General features: G+C 38.3%; 1 protein-coding gene and 1 long non-coding RNA gene across 6 annotated transcripts in view; one reads left to right on the forward strand and one right to left on the reverse strand.

The window, feature by feature from the left end:
• LOC113603630 (uncharacterized) overlaps positions 1–23,204 on the forward strand; it is a 117,676-nt gene extending 94,472 nt beyond the window's left edge. Inside the window, exons 3-4 of one of the 2 annotated variants that reach the window (XR_003425276.2) lie at positions 2,174–2,595; positions 22,603–23,204. This is a non-coding gene — a long non-coding RNA (uncharacterized LOC113603630). Of the gene's footprint in view, positions 1–2,173; positions 2,596–12,456; positions 13,759–22,602 lie in introns of those variants that run through there. The other variant, XR_008299965.1, reaches the window with a different exon arrangement.
• ODAD2 (outer dynein arm docking complex subunit 2) overlaps positions 1–23,604 on the reverse strand; it is a 176,457-nt gene that overhangs the window by 22,341 nt on the left and 130,512 nt on the right. For 2 of the 4 annotated variants that reach the window (XM_027073696.2, XM_053225438.1), the window contains one exon: positions 4,632–6,016. The exons of 1 other annotated variant lie outside the window; for it this stretch is intronic. In XM_027073696.2, coding sequence (XP_026929497.2) covers positions 5,819–6,016 — 198 coding nt within the window. In that variant the 3' untranslated portion in view covers positions 4,632–5,818. Of the gene's footprint in view, positions 1–4,631; positions 6,017–23,604 lie in introns of those variants that run through there. One more of the 4 variants, XM_027073693.2, reaches the window with a different exon arrangement.

Genomic DNA, 23,604 nt, shown 5'->3' on the forward strand with positions numbered 1-23,604 from the left:
AGCATAGAGAGATTAGGTCACTTGCCCAAAGTTACAACGTTGGGGAAAGCTAGGATTTGAACACAAGCTCCGGATCCCATGCTCTTACCCATCATTCACACTGCATCCCTTGCTGTAAGTGCCCATGGAGAGGGGGCTGGTCTGGCCTGGTCCCTGGCCTCCTGGTGTGTCTAGTTCTCCCTGGTCCTTTGGCCATCATGCCCATATCTGATCCTGAAATCTGTAGTCACAATCAACTGCCTCCATCTGCAAGGGCTCCACTCAATGGGACCTCTTTGTTTCTGCAAATTCTCCCCGTGGGTCCCCTGGGAACATGTGGCTCCCTGTATGCTATATGCAATCTGTGGAGACCAGGACCTACCTGTGGCTGACCTTTTAGATGCCCATCTCTACCAATGGTGCACCAATGCTCCTGCATCATACTAGGTGTGCAGTCAAGCACACTCAGGCCTTCTCCTGAAGGCTGAACTTCTTACTTTCATCTGTGTATCTCCAGTAGCTAACTCAATCAACACCATTCTGAGCTTAAGATTGTCTGCATATTTCAGCTCCAGAACAAAACAAAGCTGAGATTTCAAAATTGCTCTTCTGATCCTTTTATTCATTTCAATTCATATTCCTTTTCAAAAGCACTTGATGGGGCGCCTGGGTGGCGCAGTCGGTTAAGCGTCCGACTTCAGCCAGGTCACGATCTCGCGGTCCGTGAGTTCGAGCCCCGCGTGGGGCTCTGGGCTGATGGCTCAGAGCCTGGAGCCTGTTTCCGATTCTGTGTCTCCCTCTCTCTCTGCCCCTCCCCCGTTCATGCTCTGTCTCTCTCTGTCCCAAAAATAAATAAACGTTGAAAAAAAAATTAAAAAAAAAAAAGCACTTGAGATTTTTTTTTTTCTGGTACACAATAGAACTTAACAGTCACTCTTATGCCTGGGCGCAATGACACTGGCTTAATATTCCTCCTGGCTAACTTGTGTTCACACACTGGATTTCATTGTGTATATTGTTTTTTTAAATTCTTCAGTAAGGTTATTCCTAGTACTGACCTTTGATGAATGCTGTTCAGGAATAGCTGGGCCCCTCTATCTACTCTCTCTTGTTCTGGGGCCCTTGTCAGGTTCCCTAAGCAAAGCTTACTTCTTTTGAATTGCTTTGGTGCAGAACTTTGTCACAAACATCCTAGAAACTTACATGACGGCTGATTTCCTCCTTTGCAACAGTAGAGGAGCCCTAAGCACATTTCATAAATGACATGAAATACATGTAACCAGTAAATGGTTTTTTTTCTCCTTGAGCTTTATTTCTTAACACAAGGTTAAAGGACTTAATGTTGCACTTCAAGAGGGGACATTCACAATGTGAATCTTATTCTCTCTGTGGTCCTATGGCATGTTAAAGCTCTCCTGTGTTAAAACTAAACCTCTCTTTTTAGCCTCTCCATACACTTTGACGTAAGCCATTACTAAGAAAATTATCCTAATGATCATTAACATTATAATCATAAGTAACAGAAATAATCTTAAACTTTTTTCAGTAAAGTCAAGGGTATATGAGGAAAGTATCAGTGTAAAATGGCTTTCCCAAGTTGGCAGTGGTTGGTAAAATCTGTGATGAAATTTTTACCTTAATGAAACAGACCGGCTTTCTCTCTTGCCCAGCCATACATTCTGAAGTTTTTCATGTACCACAAAATACATAATAAAGGATAGTTAAATTCACTCTGAACCCCAGCTACATGACCATGACATATTTGGAGGTGACTCTGAGGTGCATTCCCAAATATGGTGCAATGCTTTCTAAATTTACAGTCTGATTTCCTGCTGCCAGTTATGACTGCCAAATGCTTCTGACAGTGCGGCCAGTTTGTGGTGTCCCTAAAAATCATCAGCAATTTGAAAACATTAGCGCCTGGCCATAGTCATACTTTGCAGTGATTGCCTATATTTATCACCTTACTTTTCCAGGGTACAAACTGAAAACAATCACAGAGGAAAATTAAACTTCTCTAGCAGCAGGGAAAATACAGAGTTGAAAATCAAATGCTCCCAACCCCTTTCTGTATTGCTCAAAAATAAAAATAAACAATGTAAAGCACTGGGGCTTATGTGGCTACAGAGAAGAAAAATATTGTAAATATATATTCCCTCCTCAAATATTTCTTATTTTGTCTTCACATTTGCAGAGTGTTTTCAAAGGAGGATATTATGGTTATGTGGCAATATTAAAAATGAGGAGAAGTTCATCGCTTCACTCAACAAATATTCACTATGTTCTGCTCCGTGGCATGAACTGGGCCTGGGACAGCAGAAGTGGAGGAGACTGGCCTGGCTTCAGCCTTCAGGAATCATATAGTCTGTGGAGACAAAGAGTGATGTCTGTACAACAGAAAGGAAGAGAAAGTTTAGGAGAGCACAGATGGAGGCAGAGGGGACATGCACATTTCCCAGAGGGACAAAAGTGAACCTGAAGGTCCAAAGGATGGATGCGAGCAATGCAAAGTGTGCTGTGGGGGTTTTGGAGAGCATTCCAGACACAGGAAGAACAGAAGGGCCACCCTCTAGGGACCAGTGGTCTGCACAGAGCACAGAGGTGCCAGCAGAGCAGGTGAGTAGCATCTGGCACCTGCTTTGCCCTCCACGTGCACATCCTGGCACACAGCTGCCCCACACCCAACAGCATCCTCCTCTCCACACGGAAGTAGCAAATGCTTGCCAAGCCAACTCCTATGAGTATATTAATTTGAGTCCAGGATAAACTATTTTCACATAGAGACCCCCAAGCTTAGTGGTTTAAACAACCTGGAAGCTTGTTTTCCCTTATGTGACACTGCAAATGGTCCAGGGCTGGGAGCGCGGCTCTGCCCTCTTCTCTGAGCCCAAAGCTCTCCAGTGGTCTCTGTCCTTCAGCCTTCAGGCACAGGGACGGGGATACACATGCATCTCTTCATGTAGGACAAAGAACACAAGTAGCATGCATCACTTCTCACTTCTCATGTGTGAAAACTTGGTCCCATGGTCACCCCAAGATTCAGGGGGGCTGAGAAATGTATCCTGTGGCTGGACATCATGAGCTGTGCTAAAGCCGGCAGCAAACAGGGGAGGATGGATGTCAGCAGATATTTAGCAGTCCATGCCACAAGGGCAAGTGGGAAAGAAGGGCAAGATGATGGCAGAGAAGCCGGCAGGAGTCAAATCACATAAAGCCTTGTTCAGAGCAAAGGAAACCTAGCTGTAGCCCTTAAAAAAGGGCAGTGGCAGATTTATGAGGACACTGTGTGCTCACAGAAAAGGCTTTGCAAAAAAGCCTTGACTGATCAGGGAAGACACAAGCCGAGGTTTCCCACTGATTCTCCCACCTAATTGTCACATGTCCTTGTTTCCCAACAACCCAAATACGCCTTCAGGGGACACATGTCTGACTCATATGGTCTCCGAACAAATGGCCTGGGGGCTTCACATTAACAGATAGTTTTATGCAGATATAGACAGAAATCTGAAATATCCTGTGTTATTTAGCTTTGTACTGTCAGTGACCCTAGGGTGTGCTCTGAGTTTACATACGGTCACACAGGTCCCAACAAAGCACACATCCTGAGGTGCAGAGGTGGCCCCACCAGCACACTCATATCTGTGAATACAAGCGTGGCCTCTGCATTGTGGTCAAGCCACAGAGAGCCAAACCACATTCCTGCCTGCATCCTCTCTGAGGACTGTCAGATCCCACCGTGGATACAGGGCCATCCACATGGCATTCAGGCCAGCACCCCAAATTCTGTCTACACTGGAACATCGAGGCTGAGGACTTGATAGCTGCTGTCTGAATTGGTTCAGTACACGGAAACTGGACTTGAATCCAGGAAGGAGCACTTTAGAGAGCCACTTATCTCACACCCTCAGCCTCGACCTGGCAGAATGCTACTCCTGTAAAGACAACGGTAGTGTGTGTGTGTATCTATCTGTCTGTCTGTCTGTCTGTCTATCTATCTATCGATATAAGTGTGTGTATGTGTTCATTTTTGTTATCTCATCCTCTCTGTAACTATCTGAGGTACATATTATCATTCTTACAGAACTGATGAAGACATGGAGCCCAGGGAAGCTGGGTGACCTGGCACCTGCACCCACAGCCATGATTCGAACCCAGTTCTGTCTGGCACCAAACTCATGCTCATTTCCCTGCACCCTGTGTTATTTAGTTAGTAGTTTTCTTCCTCAGATTTAATCCGTTTTAGAAATTGGATCAATGAACTAGTTTTGGGACATCTGTCTAAATTATATTTATATTATATTACATACATCTATCATCCAAAATGATTTTTTCCAAAACCTACCTAAATTTGCATGCAAATCACTGGCTATATCCTATAAAAAGCACATCAGAAAATTCTGATGTTCCTATTCTTTTTTTTAACTATTTTGAGAAAGAGAGAAAGTGTGAACAGGGGAGGGACAGAGAGAGAGAGAGGGAGAGAGAGAATCCCAAGCAGACTCTGCATTATCAGTGCAGTGCCCGATGCAGGGCTCGAACTCACAAACTGTGAGATCATGACCTGAGCTGAAATCGAGAGTCGGACACCTAACTGACTGAGCCACCCGGGCGCCCCCTGATGTTCTTATTCTTAAAAAAATAGCTTAAAAAATGGCTTGTGGCAGCGTTAGTGCCTATAAGCTGTCTGGATTCTTGTCTAAAGGCTTCAGTATCAAATTATTCTTTTTATGATAGGACATCATTTATTTTTGGGTTTCAGTCAACAAATACGAAAAATACAGATAAGTCAGGTGGTAGTTTTGGTTTAATTATTAATAAGCACTATCAATTGATTAATAATCAATTATTAATTTAATGGAACCGTCAGAGCTAAAGCTTGAAATGGCACTGAAGCATGGAGGTCTGATTTAATAAAAGTCAAACCTAATGAAGAGAGTTGAGTGAAACACAGCCTCAAAACTATAAATGGGGCTTCTCTCACTGAGCATAGTGGTTTTGAGATTTGTCCCTGTTGTTGCATGTGTTGGTGGTTTGTTCCTTCTTGTAGCTGGGTAGCATTCCATTGTCTGGAGGGACCTGTCATTGTTCATCCATTCACCTGTTGAGGGGCATTTTGATTGTTTCTGTGTTTGTGATTATGAGTCATGCTGTATAACTGTTCACAGAGAGGTTGTTATGTGCACATGTCTTCATTCCTCTTGGGCAGATACCTGGGAGCAGAGGTTCTGGGTCGTACGGTAAGTGCACGTTTTGTAAGAAACTGGCAAGCTGTCTCCCAAGGTGGCTGTCTCATGCTGTGTTCTCAGCAGCGTAGGAGGGCTCCGGTTCCTCCATGTGCTTGTCAGCCCTCAGTATGTCAGGCTTGTGAATTTCTGCTATTCCGGCAGACATGTGCTGATGTCTCAGGAGGTTTGGGCTTGCATTCCCCTGATGCCTAATGGTTTTGAACATCTTTTCATGTGCTTGTTTACCATCCATGTATCTTTGTTGAAGTGTCTATTCATAAATTGTGCGAATTTTTAATTGAGTTGCTCATCTTCTTATTGAGTTGTAATAATTCTTTATGTAATTTGAATAATAAATGTCCATCGACAGCTGTGTAAAAGCATATATACACATACACGTGTATATGTGGGGACTTGCCCTGGCTTTGACAAAAGAGCGGCACCCACTGGGTACATCCAGATCTTGCATGCCCTACTTTCAGACCCAGAGTCCCCCACCGTGAGGATTTCCGGGACTGGTACAAGCAAAACAGAGGGCACATTTTGGTGCAAGAAAGGTGTATAACATCCAGATATATATGCAGACTATGATAATTTGTTGTCAACATACAGCTTCACTGTGAAGAAGCGTCTTTGCTGCCTCTCCTAGTCACAGTGCAAACACTGCATTTCCATCGGTGCAGACCGTGTGGCATCACGCCCGCGGCACTCCCAGATCCGTCCCTGGCTGATCGTGCAACACATCTTAGGTGTGTTTCTACTTTTCTTTGGCAAAGATGACAATTTTCAAAGAGATTTTCCATTTTTCTTCTCTGCATGCAAAATGGCATAAAAATTATCAGGTCAACCTTCTTATAAATAGTTTCACTGGCAAGTGACCATCTGAGAAAAAATATCTTTAGAAATTTGTTTTCACGGAAATTTGATCAGATTTCCCCCAATCAGAAAAGCATGATCTAGGGAGAGCATCAACATTTGCAGCAGTCAGTGTGCATATTTTGTTACTTCTTACAAGAAGCAGAGGTAAAAATACTAAGCCCCGTGTCATAAAGAGACCCCTTCCAACTGCATGTCAGTTTTCATTGCTGAAAATGGAAACTTAGGGGTGCTTTTCTGATATTTTCCTCCTCAGGGACTCAAACTTTAAACGTGGGTTATAAGGAATAATAGCTTCAACTTTAGAAATATTTTTCTTACTTTTACTCATGGGTAACCAAAGACCTGGAGAATACAGTGCTTTTTCCCAAAAGCATATTGCAAACTAGAATTTTATAAACAAGTCCCGACTTGTTAACCATAAGGATAAGCCATTATGTTTGATCATTCCTGAACCACAGACATAGCTGCTCTGATTTCAATCTGCATAAGCTATAATTAATTTGATTTTAAAAATGTAACTTTTGTTTAGCACCTGTACTTTTAAATTTCAGTCTAAAGACATTTCAAAGAGGCATCTTACACCATGGCAATGGGTTGGAAAATGCAGAGAACACAGCTCCTAAGAATCTAAGAGTTTTTGTTTTTTTGTTTTTGTTTTTTTTTTTAATAAAAACTGATTGATCCTGAAGGAAGTGAAAAAAAAAAGGAGCCTTAGAAGGGAATGTTAATGCATGCATATTTTTGGTACATTAAAGACTGCAACGTGCTAATTCAAGCACTGTTTGCTTTTTGTATATAACAGGATTGCTGTTTTCAAGGGAAAAACAGAAGATATTTTTTAAGTGCCAAAAACTACTTATGGAGTCTGAAATGCATTATTATTATTATTAATTCTTTTTATTATTATTATTAATTCTTACGTCTAGTATCTGTGAATAGCTTCTTATACGAGAAAACCATTTTGGGTCAGCTGAAGGCCAAAAATAATGAGCTGGCCTCCTGCCTCTGTGTATTGCATTAAGTAGCTGCCAATTAATAAAACTGATTTTTTTTTGTTCCTGGGATAAATTTCAGAAAATGAAAACAAACAGTTGTTGGTGATTTCCATAAATTTCCAATAGAAAAGAATATATTTTTCACAAGATTAAAGACTGCACTATAAGTAACCAAACAATTACGAGAAGCTGCCCGGTGTATTTCTGTGGTTTAGCAGAAGGGCCAAGTCGGAAGGAAAAGACATTCCCGGCATTTTCTGAAGCTAGATAAATACAGAGAAGAAATATAGATGAAAGATGGAACTGCTCTCCGCAGTCCCTGCCAGATTCCTCGACTTTTTGGCATAGTGATTGAATTTGGCAAATGTAACCAGTAACAATCTTTTCCATTAAAAAGAGCAGCATATACTTTATTTTACCATACTGTTTGTGCATTTTTGACCCTCCAAAATGGTCTCTCTTTTTTAGAAAGTGATTCTTTCTGCAGAGTTGGCTGCAATTTCATTTATTTGAAATAGATCATTTATCACCAAAAAAAGTTGCAGGGCACAGCTACTGCTGAACAGCTCCAGCAGACCTACAGCTCGGCAGGAAAAGAGACCGAAAGATGCTTTAACATGTGCCAATAGCACCTCATGCCAACCTAATGCCTTGATATCCAAACCTGTGTAAATTTGAGGAATCCTGGACCGTACAGTTTAGACAACATAAGCTACCCGTTCCTGTCATTTTCTTTTATTTGGGATCAGAAAAACTCTAATGTAGCCTGATGTTCTAATTTTGGTAACATGATTATGTGAAGTAAAAGAGTAACTCGCCAGTCCCAAATCTAAATTTCAGGGACTCCAACACTTCGGAACCTTAAAATATTTTTCTTATCTGGCAGTGATACTCTAGTAAACTTATTAGGATAGGTAAGTAGCAATCCCTAAAAATAGGATGCTGAGGATCAAGTACCAAGGCCATGGTTTCCAGCTTCACCCAAGTCAGGAAAGGGAAGCTCACACCTGATATGCCTCTCGTGCAACTCAGATTGAAATGACTTTTTGTTTTACCTTTCATTGGTTTCATCTGAACTAAGCAAAAATAAAAGATTAGGGTGCTTACCTGTTGCTACGAAGTTTTTGAATGCAACATGATGGACATGTTTTGGTTTTTAAACAGCCAAAAGTTCAAGCAGCCTTTGTACAGGTGGCAGTGATTTGTGTATATTATTGCTCTAATGTTATCTGCCATATAGAGCACTCTTTCTTAACCATTAAGTAGCAGCTAATTTAAAGCAAGGGAAAAACATTAGCTTGGTGTGAGTGCCAGATAAACCCTGTGGTTTCAATTTAAAGTCTGGAGCCAACAGTGACAGATATAAAAATGAGAATCTATAATTTGCCAAGTTTAAAGTCCCAAAACCAACATGTGAATGCTTCACTGGTTTATATGTGCATAAAATAAAGGCTGTTTTGCATAGATTCAAAATGCTAAAGGAGTGTTGTTTCTTAAATTTAAGATGACAGTATAATAATAGACCACATTTAATCACAAAGTATTTGACAAGAAAAAAGAGCCAAAAGTCACTATTTAAATTTAAGAATGCTAAATCCATACCAGCAGTTGGCAATAGCGAGGTTTGAAATATCTTCAATAAAAATTATAAATAATTACCTTTCACATTTTATAATTTATATCCATTTAACTCACAAAGCTTCCTTTATGAACAAGTTCTTTTAAGTTTATTTATTTATTTTGAGAAAGAGAAAGACACAGAGGGGCCGTGGGGAGAGAATCCCAAGCAGTCTCCACGCTGTCAGTGCAGAGCCTGAGACGGCTTCAATGTCACCAACCATGAGATCATGACCTGAGCCGAAATCAAGAGTTGGATGCTTAACGACTGAGCCACGCAGGCACCCCAAGAACAAGTTCTTTAATAAAGTAATAATAATAATAAATAGAGCTAGCCAGAGCTGTTAGCAAGAATTTATAATTTTAACCAACAAGGCACACTTTAGAAATACTGGGTAAAATGACTTCTGTACCTCTTTAAAAGATTTGCAACAATAACCTCATAAGTAAAGTATATATAACTCAAAAACACCCTCAATAACAAGCATGATGATAAAAGACAGTGCATGTCCACTGACCTAACAATTTCTCCTGTCAGTTGATCCAGAAATCTAAATCCTGACTCATTACATTAGTGCACACCTTTTACAGTGTCTTCCTGGCCCTCCAGGGATGCTCCTGACTGTCCCTGTACCTCACCCTCACCCTCAGGTGAGCCTTGGAAGCCATTCGGTAAAGGGAACACACTGTCCACACCGATTGGATGAGGGGTGGGCACTTCTCCCAAACCAGGCCAATCAGATTCCCTTCTGTGACATCTCTGAATTGAAAACTAGGAATAATTTTGGCCACACTAAGGTTAACTGGAGAGTGAAGCTTGGGGACACAGTGGAGGAAACAGTGGAGAAATAGGGAAAGCCAATGGACAGAGAAAGAATAAAATGAAATGGATACAGAAGTGAGGACAGATGACAGGTGAAAGAGAAAAAGATGTTAGGAAATCCGTGAGGCCCTTGTCCAGGCACCTTGTTAGGGCTCAGCTGTTTCCTTGCCCATGACATCTGTCAAACATGCACGTGTCCTCTTTGGTGCCTGAGCTTATTTGAGTTATTTATGTTGCTTGCAATTTATTGTATCATAATTGATTCTGAATTCCATCTATGGGTCTTGAAACATCACTTAGACTATTGAACTAAAGCTTCCCAATCTTTAAAATGGGGACAGGAATGCCTGCATCACAGGGTTATTGCAAAGATTAAATGAAATAAGAAATAAAGCACCTACCTCAGCAGTGACCACTAAGTGATGGGCTGCTATTTTAAAAAGAGATTATCCTGTAATTTACATTACATATACAGCCATTCATAATACATATTTGTTAGTCAAGGGAAAGCACTTCAATCTCTTATTAAGCTAATATTTTAGTATTTGCTAATCATTCATCCAATGGGCTATTCCAAATTATTTGGTGAAATTTAAAATTAAAAGGGGCTTGCTAACACCTATTATCACTGTGGTTATTTCTCACTTTGGAGTAAAAACCTTATTTAAAAATAGGTTTGTGAATAAGTCCTTAATTCTTCCTGTTCCCTTAATCTTGCATCTAATCTGTAACAAAGTCCTGTTTAGGCTGCTGTGTTCTCATGCACTGACAGCTCACCACCTTCCCAGAGGGCTCTTCACTTCCACTCTTTGTGACCTGCTCCCTACACACCTTGAAGAGTGATCTTCAAAAACATAAATGGGATCATAGCACTGTTCCAATTAAAATCTTTCAATGGCTTCTCCCTGCACTAGAATAAAATCCCAATTCTTTACCGTGGTCTGGCACTCCCCATGTAATCCAGCCCCCCTCGACCCCCTGCGGCTCTCCGAACACATCGTGTTCACTCCCCCATTCCATCACTCAGCCTCAACTGCCCTGATCTTCCTGCAGGTCCTTGGAAACTCTAAGCACATTTGCACCTTATGGCCTCTGCACATACTTTCTGTCTGCAAACTCTTCTGTCTTCATCCTTCATAGCTTAGCTTAGATGAACCTGCTCCAAGATGCTTTCTCTGCCTTCCTTGTCCAAAGTATGTTAGCTCTCTGTTACTCTTCATCCAACCCCATTTGTTTCTTTCATAGCATTAAGTACACTTGGTAATTATTTTGTTCACTTATTTTTTTACCAGACCCCTTTTATAGTGCTTGAGAAAGTTGAGAGACCCTTGGTCCTACTCTCTCCTCCTGAATTCTGGGAGTGATGAATAGAAGGTCAAGTCCTGCCTGTGTGGAGAATCTGTATACTGTGTATTTATTCTTCCCCTTTGAAAAGGGATACCCTTGTGAAGGAGGAGTCATTTCCTGGATTGGCACTAACCATATGCGGCCATTCTTGACTACACTTTTCAAGAGGTCTTGCTCTCAGTTAGCAATGCATATTTTCCTCTGATTTCAGTAAATTAATAACCAGTATAGGGGAATAAAGTAGGGTGGAATCACCTCTTTTCACAAAGTCTTATCAATCTTCAACCATTTGAAGGATTAATTTGCTAAAAGGGATATGCAGAAGCATATAAAAGTATCTCCAAATAAATTCTATAAAGCCATAGACCATCTCCAGATAGATTAACTTCAAGTAGAAACTAAAAGATAATTCCCCATGGTAAAATCTTTAAATATATTTAAATGATAAGATGAAAGAAAAAGTCAAGTCAGTTAGGTAATTAAAATTCTAAACAAAAAATATTCAATTTTACATGTAACTCTCATCTAGCATGAAATCAGCACAGTAAAATAATCATTTAGCAATAATTAATAAAACCAATGATCAGTCAGTATGTAGGTGTACCAAAAATCTTGTCAAGAATGCTCATAGCAGCCCTATTTGTAATAGACCTAACTTATTCTCACTTTAACATGTAGAAGATTATTTAAAAAGTGTCATGTTCAAGTTATCCATTCATAAGTTTCTAAGAATGTTGAATAAGTACTACATAATTTGCAAACAATGTCTGCAATTATACATAAGGTGACATATTATATATCCTCTAGAACAAATGAGAAACTAGTATCTAAAATAAATTAGAAAACAATATCTGAAATAAATTAGAAACTGGTGTCATGGTTTAAAAACTAAAAGGTTGAAGTCACCTATTATGAAATATTAAGTCTTAAAAATAAAACAGAAATAGCCTGTCTGCACACAAATCTGTGCACAAATATCCCGAGGGTTAGGAAAGATAGAGCTGAATCAATCATTTACAAATCATTCCAATAATCTACGTAAATATTCAAAATTTGAATATGATGGTGGTGGAGGCTACAGTGGCTGAAAAGCAATTGGCTGATGAAAGGTGCCTCTATACATCACAGTTACTTGAGAGATAATCATAAAATTTAGCATCTAAACTTAATAAATTCATTTAAAAAATAGGCTGAATATGGACTAACTCATCCAAATGCAGGATGTTAGAAGAGAGTCCCCTTGAAATATGAAGTCAGCCATGTAAGGGCAAATAAGTTTGCCTTATACTGAGAGTAGAAGACTTAACGGATTTTCTTGTCTAACTGGTGGTTTGGGATAATAATGTGAAATACTTAAATCAGGGTTGGAAAAGTTATAGTGACCACATGTTCTGATCCCAAATCAGGAATTTTAGCAATGTATATAAAAAGTTTTATGAGGGTCTAAAAATTAAATTACATTTATACCTTTAACATACATCTAGGCCAACTTTATAGAAAATATTAAAACTGTATCAAATTTGAATAGTTCATAAAGGCAGCCATGGAAAGAATATTTCAGTATCATTTAATTCTTTGTTCTGAGTTCCAGTGCTCAGTGCTCCTTACCCAGTGCTCCTCGAACTTCGCTGTGAATGCAAACCATCTGGGAATCGTGTGAAAAGGCAGATGTGGATCCAGTAGGTCTGCCGTGGGGTCTGAGATTCTGCATTTCTAACAAGCACCTAGGCGCTTCTGTTGCTCTCTGGCTGGGACCACACTTTGAATAGGAAGTCCTTGAAGAGCCAGGAAAGGCCCCAGACCAGTTGGCTTCCAAGCCACGAGCAACTTTGTCCCTTTATTCCAGTGTGCCATGCAAATATTACATGTTTTTCTGCTGACAGGGAAAAACTTAGGAAGCAGTGTTGTAGAAGACAATGACATAATGCATTTCAATATACTTTCAAAGGCAACAACATTAATTGGATTGGCCAGGGATCTGGCGTACTGGGTTAGATCTTCCTTATTTTTAAAGCTAATAGCTTTGAGGGTCGTATTTTAAACTAGGTACCATGTAAATTTGTCTTCTCTCACTTATAGGAACTTGTATTTTTTATAGTATTAGCAGAAAGTTCTCCTTGTTTTCTTTTCTTTGATGGGGAGCAAATAAAGTGTCCTGGGGAGTCTGTCTTCACATTTGCCAGGGGTCCTGTGAAGCAGAATTCTACAACTACATGCCTATCCTAATTCCACATGGGCAGAGCCACACTCATTCTGTTCAGCATGACATCATTCACTGGAGCATTCTACGTCGCACAGTCATATTTGTTGGGTGGATTAGCTTTCCATGCAATGGATTAATCATCCTCTGGGGTTCTTTAACCTTTTCCTTTGAGAAGGTGGATTTTGGTTTCCCTTGTGTTCGGCATCATGGGCCAACGAATGCAAATGATCATGTGGCTCTCTTGCCATTGGAACTCCTGTGGATCGGTGGCTCTCAAGCTTTCGTGTGCTTCTCAGTTACGTTAGGAACTTGGTTGAAATACAGTTTCCTGGTCTTATTCGTGGAGAACATGAGTTAGTCAATTCAGGGCATGGTCCAGCAACCCTTATTTTATTTTTTTCAAGCTCCAAATTGCTTCTTGACAGGTGGACTCTAGACCACCCTTTGAGAAACGCTGCTTCAGTGGGCCACAGTACATGAACGTGGCCCAGGAGTAACTGTTGGGAACGTTCCATAATACTCAGAGCATCCTGTAAGGAGACATGAAGGCTCTGAGTCGTAAGAAGTTGTGAGGCTAAGAATGGTCACTGTTAGTCATGATGCACTAAGAGACGTGAGCTTTTTGTCCCAGGTTTCCAGTTTGAGCTTAGGTTTTCAATTTAATTTCTTTCATTAGGGGTTTTTCTTTTCTTCTTTTTTAAGTTTATTTATTTTGAGAAAGAGAGAGAGAGAGAGCAAGCAGGGGAGGGGCAGAGAGAGAGGGAGAGAGAGAATCCCAAGTAGGCTCTATGCTGTCAGTACAGAGCTGGATGCAGGGTTCAATCTCAGGAACTGTGAGATCATGACCTGAACTGAAATCAAGAGTCAGACACTTAACTGACTGAGCCACCCAGGTGCCTCAGGGGGTTTTCCTTTTACTGTATAATAATTAATGGTATTTATAGTACTCAGAAATCTGTCCTTTGATGGTGGGTCATGTTTTTAAAAGTAAAAAAATCACCTTTAATATATCTTATTTTTATTTATATATTTTTAACTTTTTTAAATGTTTGTTTATTTTTGAAGGAGAGAGAGACAGCATGTGAGCAGGGGAGGGGCAGAAGAGAGGGAGACACAGAATCCAAAGCAGGCTCCAGGCTCTGAGCTATCAGCACAGAGCCTGATGGCAGGGCTTGAACCCACGAGCTGTGAGATCATGACCTGAGCTGAAGACAGACGCTTAACTGACTGAGCCACCCAGGCACCCCAGGGGGATTTTTTTTTTTACTGTACAGTAATTAATGGACTTTATAGTACCCAGAAATCTATCCCTTGGTGGTGGGTGATGTTTTTAAAAGTAAAAATAAGATATATGAAAGTCACCATTCATATATCTTATTTTTACAGAAAGATCTTAGACTTTTGGAATAGAGCTCATGTAAATGGTAGGTGTAGAAAATTGATATAAATTATTGAAAAAGGCTTAAATTAAATCCAAAGATCATGTACTCAAGTTTTTTAGTTTCAATTTTCTTAATTCTAAAAAATGCAAATAGATACGTCTATGTGTCTATACATACCAACATATACAACACAAAATGCCATTCTTATTAAATAAATTAATAGGTCATTACCTTGGGAAAATATAGCTACTCCTCTTAAAGTCTATGTACTAGATAGAAATAGAAGTAATATTTAAAAAAAAATCACAAAAGCATCTGGTTTTAACTCCGTATGCTCTAACTCTTAGCAGTAATGATGTTCAATTGGCCTAAGTGAAGGCAATGCAGAAACTGCAAGGAGAACAAGTGAGAAACAAGAAGGGGCACCATTCTACCAGAAAACAAGCATGCTCTCTGCCAAGTCCTCCAACACCCCCCGCCCCATGCCTTCCCAGACGGCCACTCCGTCTCAGAAAGCAGCTTCTCCACCAGGCTTAATCTTTCAAACACAGCCTTAAACACCGGCGCCCACACCCACACAGGAGCCATCAAGGCACTCCGGCTTTACCCTGCAGTGGGCGTTAGGAGAACAGACTCTGGGACCAGATTTCTTGTCCTTTCCTTATGACCTGGGTGATTCAGGGCAAGTCACTTAACGTCTAGGTAACTCAGTTTCCTTACCTGCAAAACGGAGATAATAACAATTCTCACCTTATTGGAAAATGGAGAAGACTGAATCAAAGAATATGCGTGGATGAGCTTTTGGACTAGTGTCTGGCACACGGGAAGCCGCGTAAATGAAAAAGATATTACTTCCATCGTTATGTCTTTTGCTATACTTACATACAGCTCTCTTTTGCAGCGTCTCTCACCTTTAGCTTTTAAGAGGGGAGGGAGATTTACTTTGCTCGCGTGTGGTGGTGGTGACTTATCAGAAGCAAGATGGATTCGTTATAGCAGAGCTAGTATGAATGAAGAAGACAAACATCCTATTAGCCCACACCATCCTAGACACACTTGATTTTCCCAAGGGCTCCCCGGATGTTTTAGAAGACCTCATGGGAAAAAGTATTGCCTAGAGCTCTCCAAGGAAAACTTAACAAGAAAAAAAAAGTGGCTTTAGAGAATCATTCTTGAATCAGATTTTTAGATGCACTAAACTTGTAAGAATGCAAAGAATTAAGATTAAAATTCTGAATTCCTACTGAAGAGATTCTTATTTTGTAAATGTCCCTGTCAGCAAAGTGCTAAATAAATATGGAAAAGATGGCTCTGACTGGGTTTCATAAACAACTATTAAAGGGCAACATGGCCTCATGCAGTAATTTTCAATTCTTTTTAAGGCAACAAAAAGCTGTTTCGAAACAAGATCTTATGCATGATTACTAACATATAAAATGGGGGAAAAAACCCTCACTGCTCTATTTAAAGTAGGTGACCACCCCCCACACCAAGCATTGGCTTCCTCCTTGCCCTGAGTACTGCACCCTGATCTCTCCCAGGGGAACCCTAACAGTCCACAAGACATGGTTTGAAATTCACTCATCTAGTGGAAACAGCCCTAAACTAGACATCACAGTCATTTACAATGTTATGCCATGTGTTGACTATGTGGTTTTCAGTACTTCACCGATCTGGGCCTTGCATTCCTTATCTGCAAGTTGTGTGTTTAAAATGGATAACTCACCTCCACCGGCTCTCTCACTTTCCATGATCCTACTGTATAAAGAAAGTACAAAAAGAAAATAAGGATTCCGCTTCATGCCAAGATAGGGTAACAAGAACTGGATTTATCTTCCTATCTAAAACAACTTAAAAATGATTAAAACACATAAAGCAATATGGCTTTTAAGATACTGGACATCAGGTGTCAGGCGTCAAACGACAGTGATCCCTGAGAGAAGGAAAACTCAAGAGGCGAACCCTACCGTCCCAGCCTACTGCCTAGGACAGAGTTTACAAGGCCATTCGCAGCCCAGGGAGAGAGAACCTGAGCGAAGCGCGGCAGCTTCCCGAGCTGGGAGGCCAAGCTTGGCAGACAGGGGCTCTGTGATGACTAGAGTCTTCGGAGAAGATTACTGGAGAGGGGAGAACTCCCGGAGCACGGAACTGTGGAGACCTGCAGTCGGGGCACCTGAAGCTTCAGCACAGAACCCATGGGCACCTGTGTGTGAGGAAACTGCATACCCGAGGACAGTAAAGGCCCACCTGATAGATCAGCTGCAACAGTCTCTGAGGCTCACGCAGGTCAAATAGTGCCTGATCCTACCACTCAGCAAAAAGCTTCATAATTTATGGGTGTCGGGTAGAGTAACCAGAAGGGTCTGACCTCAGAAGTGGAGAAGAATTAGCCTTACTGTATTTTTTGCTAACAAATCATAGACCTGAAAAGATCAAACTGTTTCTAAGTAACATAAGTGCATCCCAGAACAAAACTCAACAATATTTATAGAAACGATCTATCACTCAACACATTAAAATTCAGTGTCTTCCAAGAAACAGACTCTTAACTACAGAGAACAAATGTTACCAGAGGGGAGATAGGAGGAGGGGACGGGAGAAATAGGAGATGGGGATTAAGGTGTGCACCTGAGATGAGCACCAGGTGATGCATGGAAGTGTTGAATCACTATATTGTACACCGGAAACTAATACAACACCATATGTTAACTCTACTGGAACTAAAATAAAAAATGTAATACAACACCCCCATCCCTGCCCCCAAAGTCAGTGTCTGACATGACCCATGATAAAGAGAAACATCAACCAATTGAAAGCAAACTGGAAATGATACTAGAACCATTACCAGAACTGGGTTTCATATGAGCGAGAGGAAAGACTCAGTATGTTAAGGAGAGACACGAAAGGTACAGAAAGACCCAAATCTGATTTTGGGAGATGGAATTATACTACCTGAGATGTAAAACACACTGACAGAAATAAAGGTAAATAAAACATTTAAATAAAGGTAAATAAAGTTTAAATAAAGGTAAATTAAACATTGCCTATATATATATATATATATATATATACACACATATACATATATATTTATTTATTATTTATTTATTTATTTATTTATTTATTTATTTATTTTTCTGAACTTGAAGGCATAGGAATAGAAACATTCCAAATTAAAACACAGGGAGGAAAAAAGACTGAAAAAAATGACCAAAGCCATAAGAAGCTGTGTGAAAATGTCAAGCAGCCAGATGTAGGTGAAAATGGAGTTTCCAAAGGACAGTAGAAAGAGAAGGGGACAGAGAAAATTATTTAAAGAAATAATGGCTCCAAATTTTCCAAATTTGATGAAAACTAGAAGCCTATAGATCCAAGAAGCTCAATAAAACCCAAGCATAAGAAACATAAAGAAAACAACACCAAGACACATCATAATCAAATTGCTCAAAATCAGTGAAAATGATAAAATCTTAAAAGCAGTAGTGAAAAAATGACATCTAGGTAAACAAACATAGAAGGATAGCAGATTTCTTCTCAGAAACAACACAAGTGTGAATAAAATGAAGTGACATGTTTACTGAAGGGAAAAATGTCATTGTAAAATTCTATGCCTAACAAAACTATTTTTCAAACACAAAGACAAAATAAAGTCTTTTTTACACATATAAAAGACAAAAGAGGGGCACTTGGGTAGTTCAGTTGGTTAAGCATCTGACTCTTGGTTTTGGCTCAGGTCGTCATCTCAATGGTTCATGGGTTTGATCCCTGCATCAGGCTCTGTGCTGACAGCACAGAGCTTGCTTGGCATTCTGTCTCCCTCCCTCTCTGCCCCATCCCTGCTTGCTCTCTATCTATCTCTCTAATAAATAAATAGATAAATAATAAACACTTAAACATGAAAGAATTTATCAACAGAGCTGTACTACAAGAAATGTTAAAAGTCTTTTGGGCAGAAAGAAAATGATACCAGATGAAAATCTGCATTTATAGAAAGGAGGAAATAGCACTTTTTCTAATTTATTTAAATCTCTGTAATTTATAATCGGTCATTTACAGCCCAAAACAAGAACAATGTAGAGTTTACAACATGTATGAGTCAAATGCATGAGAAGCACAAAAGTCAGGAGGACAAAAGTGGAGGCACAGTGTTGTATGATTCTTCAACTATATGTTTCTGAGTATAATATAATGTGAAGATGATGTGCTGAATTATATATGTATACTATAAACTCTAAAGCAACCATTAATCTAACAACAAAGAATCATAACTAATAAAAACTAAACAAATAACAAAAAAAAAGGAATAAAGTGGAATGTTCAATTAAGCCAAGAAGATGACAAAAAGAAAAGATGGGAAAGGAAAAAGAGAAGAACAAATGAAATGACATTTAAAGCCAACCATGTCAATAGCACATTAAATGTAAATAGTGCAGACACCCTGCCCCCAAAAGGCAGAAGTGATATGAATAAAAAAAAAAAAAAAGCAAGTCCCAATTAAATGCTGCCCACAAATAGCCAATTTGGATTAGAATTAGAAAGCTTAGAAACAGGTATAGAATTTAGCATGCTAATTCTAACCAAAAGAAAGCAGGAGTTTCTCTATTAATAGCAGAAAAGGCATATTTCAAAGCAAAGAATATGCCAAGGTATACAGGTAATTTCATACATATAAAGGGGTCATCAAGAGGACATACTATTCCTAAATACTTTTGCACTTTAATAAGAGTTTCAAAATGCATAACGAAAAAACTGATAGAATTGTGAGAAAAAAATTGGCAAATCCACAATAATGGGTATTTCTGTAATGTACTGGTTAACACATTTGCCTCACATAATAATTGATAGAACAAGTAGTTATAAAATCAACAAAGATGTAGAATATTTGAACAATATTTATCAACTGGACCTTATTAAACTTTATAGAACACTTTATCAACCACATCAGAATGCTCATTTTTTTCAAGTACATGTGGAATATTAACAAGTTAAACCATATTCTGGGTCACAGAACAAATCTCACACTAAAACAAATAGTCAAGTAATATACGTTCTCTGACTACAATGGAATTAAATTATAAACCAGTAACAGACCAATTAAAATCCTCAAATATTTAAAAACTAAATATCACACTTCTAAATAATCCATGGGTCAAGGAAGAAATCAAAAGGGAAACTATAAAAGTATTCTTAACTGAATGAAGATAAAAACATGACATCAAAATTTCTGAGAGGCAGCCAAAATAGTATTAGAGGAAAATTTATACAACTAAGTATCATTATTAGAAAAGATTAAGGTATCAAATCAATAATCTTAGTTTTTGCTTTAAGAAAGTAGACAAGAACAAATGAAACCCCAAAGTAATCAGATGAAAGGAAATAAGAAGATCACATTAGGAATCAATAAAATAAAAAACAGAAAAAGAGAGAAAATCAAAGAAACAAAAGTTAGTTCTTCAAGAAGATAATAGCATTGATAAGCTTCTAGTTAGACTGATCAGGAGAAAAGACAAACATTACTAATACCAAGAGTGAAAAAAATGTCATAACTATAGATTATAAATCTATATTAAAGGATAAGAGAATATTATGACCAAGTTTATGCCAATACATTTGAGAATTTAGATGAAGTGAATTAATTCCTTGAAACACACAAATATTTCAAGAAATATTTCAGAAAGAAATAAATAACCTGAACAGCTCTATATTGATTAAAGAAATTGGATTTGAAGTTTCATACCTTTGAAAATTAAAACTAGGTTCAGGTGGCTTAACTTGTGAATTCTACCAAACATTTAAGGGATGAATAATACCAGTGCTATAAAATTCTCCCAGAAAACTGAAGAGGAAGGAACACTTTCCAATTCATTTACTGAAGCATTACTGTGATAGCAAAAAGGAGACATTACCAGAAAAGAATACTTGCAAACCAATATCCCTCATGAACATAGATGCAAAACTCTAAGCAACATTTTGGCAAATTAAATTCAACAATGTATAAAAAGGATAATATATTGTGACCAAGTGGATTCATCCCAAGAATGCTGGGTTGGTTTAACATTTGAAAACCAAATCAGTATGATTCTTTATGATAACAAACTCTAAAAGAAAAACCACAAGACAATCTCAGTAGATATAGTAAAAAGCATCTGACAAAATCCAGTATCTATTCCTGATTAAAAAAAAATCCTCATTAAAGTAGTAATAGAAAGAAACTTAGCCTGATGAAAGTCACCTAACAAAAACCTATAGCTAACAGTAAACTTCATGGTGAAAGACTGATTGTATTCCCTCCAAAATAAGGAATAAGACTAGGATATCTGCTCTTACCACTTTTTCCCCCCATATTATACAGGAACTTCTGGCCCATGAAGTCAGGCAAGAATATATAAAGGGCATCCAGGTTACAAAAGAAGAAAAAGAAGTCTTTTTTTGTAGATGGCATGATTGTTTATGTGAGACACTGGCAACTGACAATCTGTTTTTGTATGGCTTCAAAGAATGAAGAATGGTTTTTACATTTTTGTATAGTTGTAAATAATAACAACAATAAAAGAAGAATCTGCAACAGAGACTTTATGTGGCCCATAAAGCCTAAAATATTTACTATCTGGCCCTTTAGAGAAAATGTTTGCCAATCCCTTGTCTGTGTAGAAAATCTACATAGAAAATTTATGCAGAATCTCCACAAGCCTACTAGATCAAATAAGTGAATTTAGCAAGGTCGTGAGATATAAGATTAATACACAAAATCAATTAAACTTCTACATAATGACAATGAACAATTAGAAATTGAAATTTTAAAAATTCCACTTAGAGTAGCATCAAAAACATTTACATAGGGGTAAATCTGACAAAAGATGTAAAAACCCTATGTGATGAAAATTACATAATATTGCTGAGAAATAAATAACACAAAAATAACGGAGAGATATTTCTTCTTTATGAGTCAGACGACAATAATGTTACGATGTCAATTTTCTCTTAATTCAATGCCATCTCAAAATCTCAGAAAGCATTTCCTGTAGAAATTAACAAACTGGCACTAGAATAGCCAAAATAATTAAAAAAAGAAAAAGGTAGGAAAATGTATACTACCTAGCTTTAAGGCTTACTATAACAATGTAGTAATTAAGACAATGTGGTATTGGTGTAAACACAGACAAACAGAATAATGGAACAAAGCAGATATAGTCAACTAAATTTTTTCCCCAAATTACAAAAGAGATTCAGTGGGGAAAGGGTATATTTCAACAAATGATGCTCAGATGCCCCCTAGGATCATAAACAAAAATTGACGCAAAATCATTCACAGACTTAAATGCAGAACCAAAAAGTTATAAAACTTCCATACTAAAACATGGAAAATCCTTGTGATTGTGTATTAGGCAAGTATTTCTCGGACATAAGCCCATTTAAAAAAGAAAAAGATAAATAGAACTTCATCAACATCAACTTTGGGGGGAAGTCATTATCTTGATCTAATAATGGCTTCTGGGTATTCATATATACATTAAAATTTTTCAAACTGACCTTCTAAACATGTGCATGTGTCATTTATAAAGCTATCACATGTTTTAAGTTAAATAGAAATGAAATAGGGAAAACATTTGAGATATATATATGTATATATGTATATACATACGTGTGTAGATATATATATGTATATATGTATATACATATGTGTGTAGATATATATACATATATATATACATATATATATATATGTATATATATATAATATTAGAGTTAAAAATCTAACTTGCTGGAATCCTTAAGTAATTTTTACATTTCTTTCTCACTTTAAAGGATAAATGCAAATAACAGGAAAAAGCCAATCAGAAGCAAGTCTATATATAACTCCATATTTGGTATCATCACATAGTCACTCATACGTACTAGTGCTAACTAAGTAATTTAATAGCATATCACCAACAGACTATCCCCAGCACTCCAGGGAGTATCTGGAGTGTGAGGAAAGTACACAAGACCACAAAGTTGCATAAAGAGTTTTAATTAACAGAAAATATTACAGTTCAATCAAACATTAAGTATGTGGACTGCATTACTGTGAGAATTACTGGGTGATCTTAGCCTCTGAAGTCCCTTTACCTGACTCAAAAGTGTTAGTGATATTTTTCTTTTCCTGTGCCAGGCTTCAAGGTTCATCTTCCACACTCTCTGCAGTGCCACTTCATGTGCTGAGTCTAGGAGGCTGCCAAGACAACCTTTTCCTTCCACCCAACTTGAACTGCTCCTCCCTCTCTCTGTTGGACCCACTTTTGGTTGTATTTTTTGCAATCTCTTCAATTTCCTGCCTTCCAGAAATTTACAGGTCATAATGTAGCTTTCACCTGCCTGGTATAGATATTTGCAAAACAAATCCAACATTATAATGGGGAAGGGAGCTTAATGCCTTTTATAGGTGCTCATCATCTTTCTATCTGATCACTTTTTCTGCTCATCTTGCTCAGTGAAGTTTTGCTCATCTTGCTCAGAAGTTTTTCCTGCAACTTCTTTCCCTCCTTGTATGACTTTCCTGTGTTATGGTTTTGTTATAATTAGCAAATAACCTTGGTACATCCCTTAGACTTCTCACACTTTCAGCAGACTTGCCAACAGATCTGCATCCACGTTCACAAGGCTTTGTAACGATGCAAGACCGTGGGCTGATGCTTTTGAGAAGGTTTGTGTAAAATCATAAAGAGGATAAGGATTATATTATTATTATAATATATTATATATTATATTATAATATATTATATATTATATTATATTATTCCTCTCATGCTGCATTTACCAGAACAGGAGATTTCTCAGGGTGTATAGAAGAGTCTTACCTGGAAAGGCTGTAACTCCAGGATTATTTTTCAACATAATTGAGTCAGGAAGTCCTTGTTGACCGCTTAACAGTATTTAAACACAAACCCTTTGGAAACTCCCTCTTCCTCTGGCTTCTAGAACTCCTAGACAACCTGTTAACTTCTTGAAGTTATCTTAACAGCTCTTCTTCCTACCTATATGCTCTGTGAATGCAAATGTAGACATTTCCCCAGCTTCTCTAAACTCTCTGCCAAAAACAACTTATTCACCCTCACTTGTGACTTAATTACCTCTTACTGATAATCCCGATCTTCCCTTCTCTCCTGCCTCTACA

The sequence above is a fragment of the Acinonyx jubatus genome, chromosome B4 (assembly GCF_027475565.1).
Source record: "Acinonyx jubatus isolate Ajub_Pintada_27869175 chromosome B4, VMU_Ajub_asm_v1.0, whole genome shotgun sequence".
Classification (NCBI taxonomy): domain Eukaryota; kingdom Metazoa; phylum Chordata; class Mammalia; order Carnivora; family Felidae; genus Acinonyx; species Acinonyx jubatus.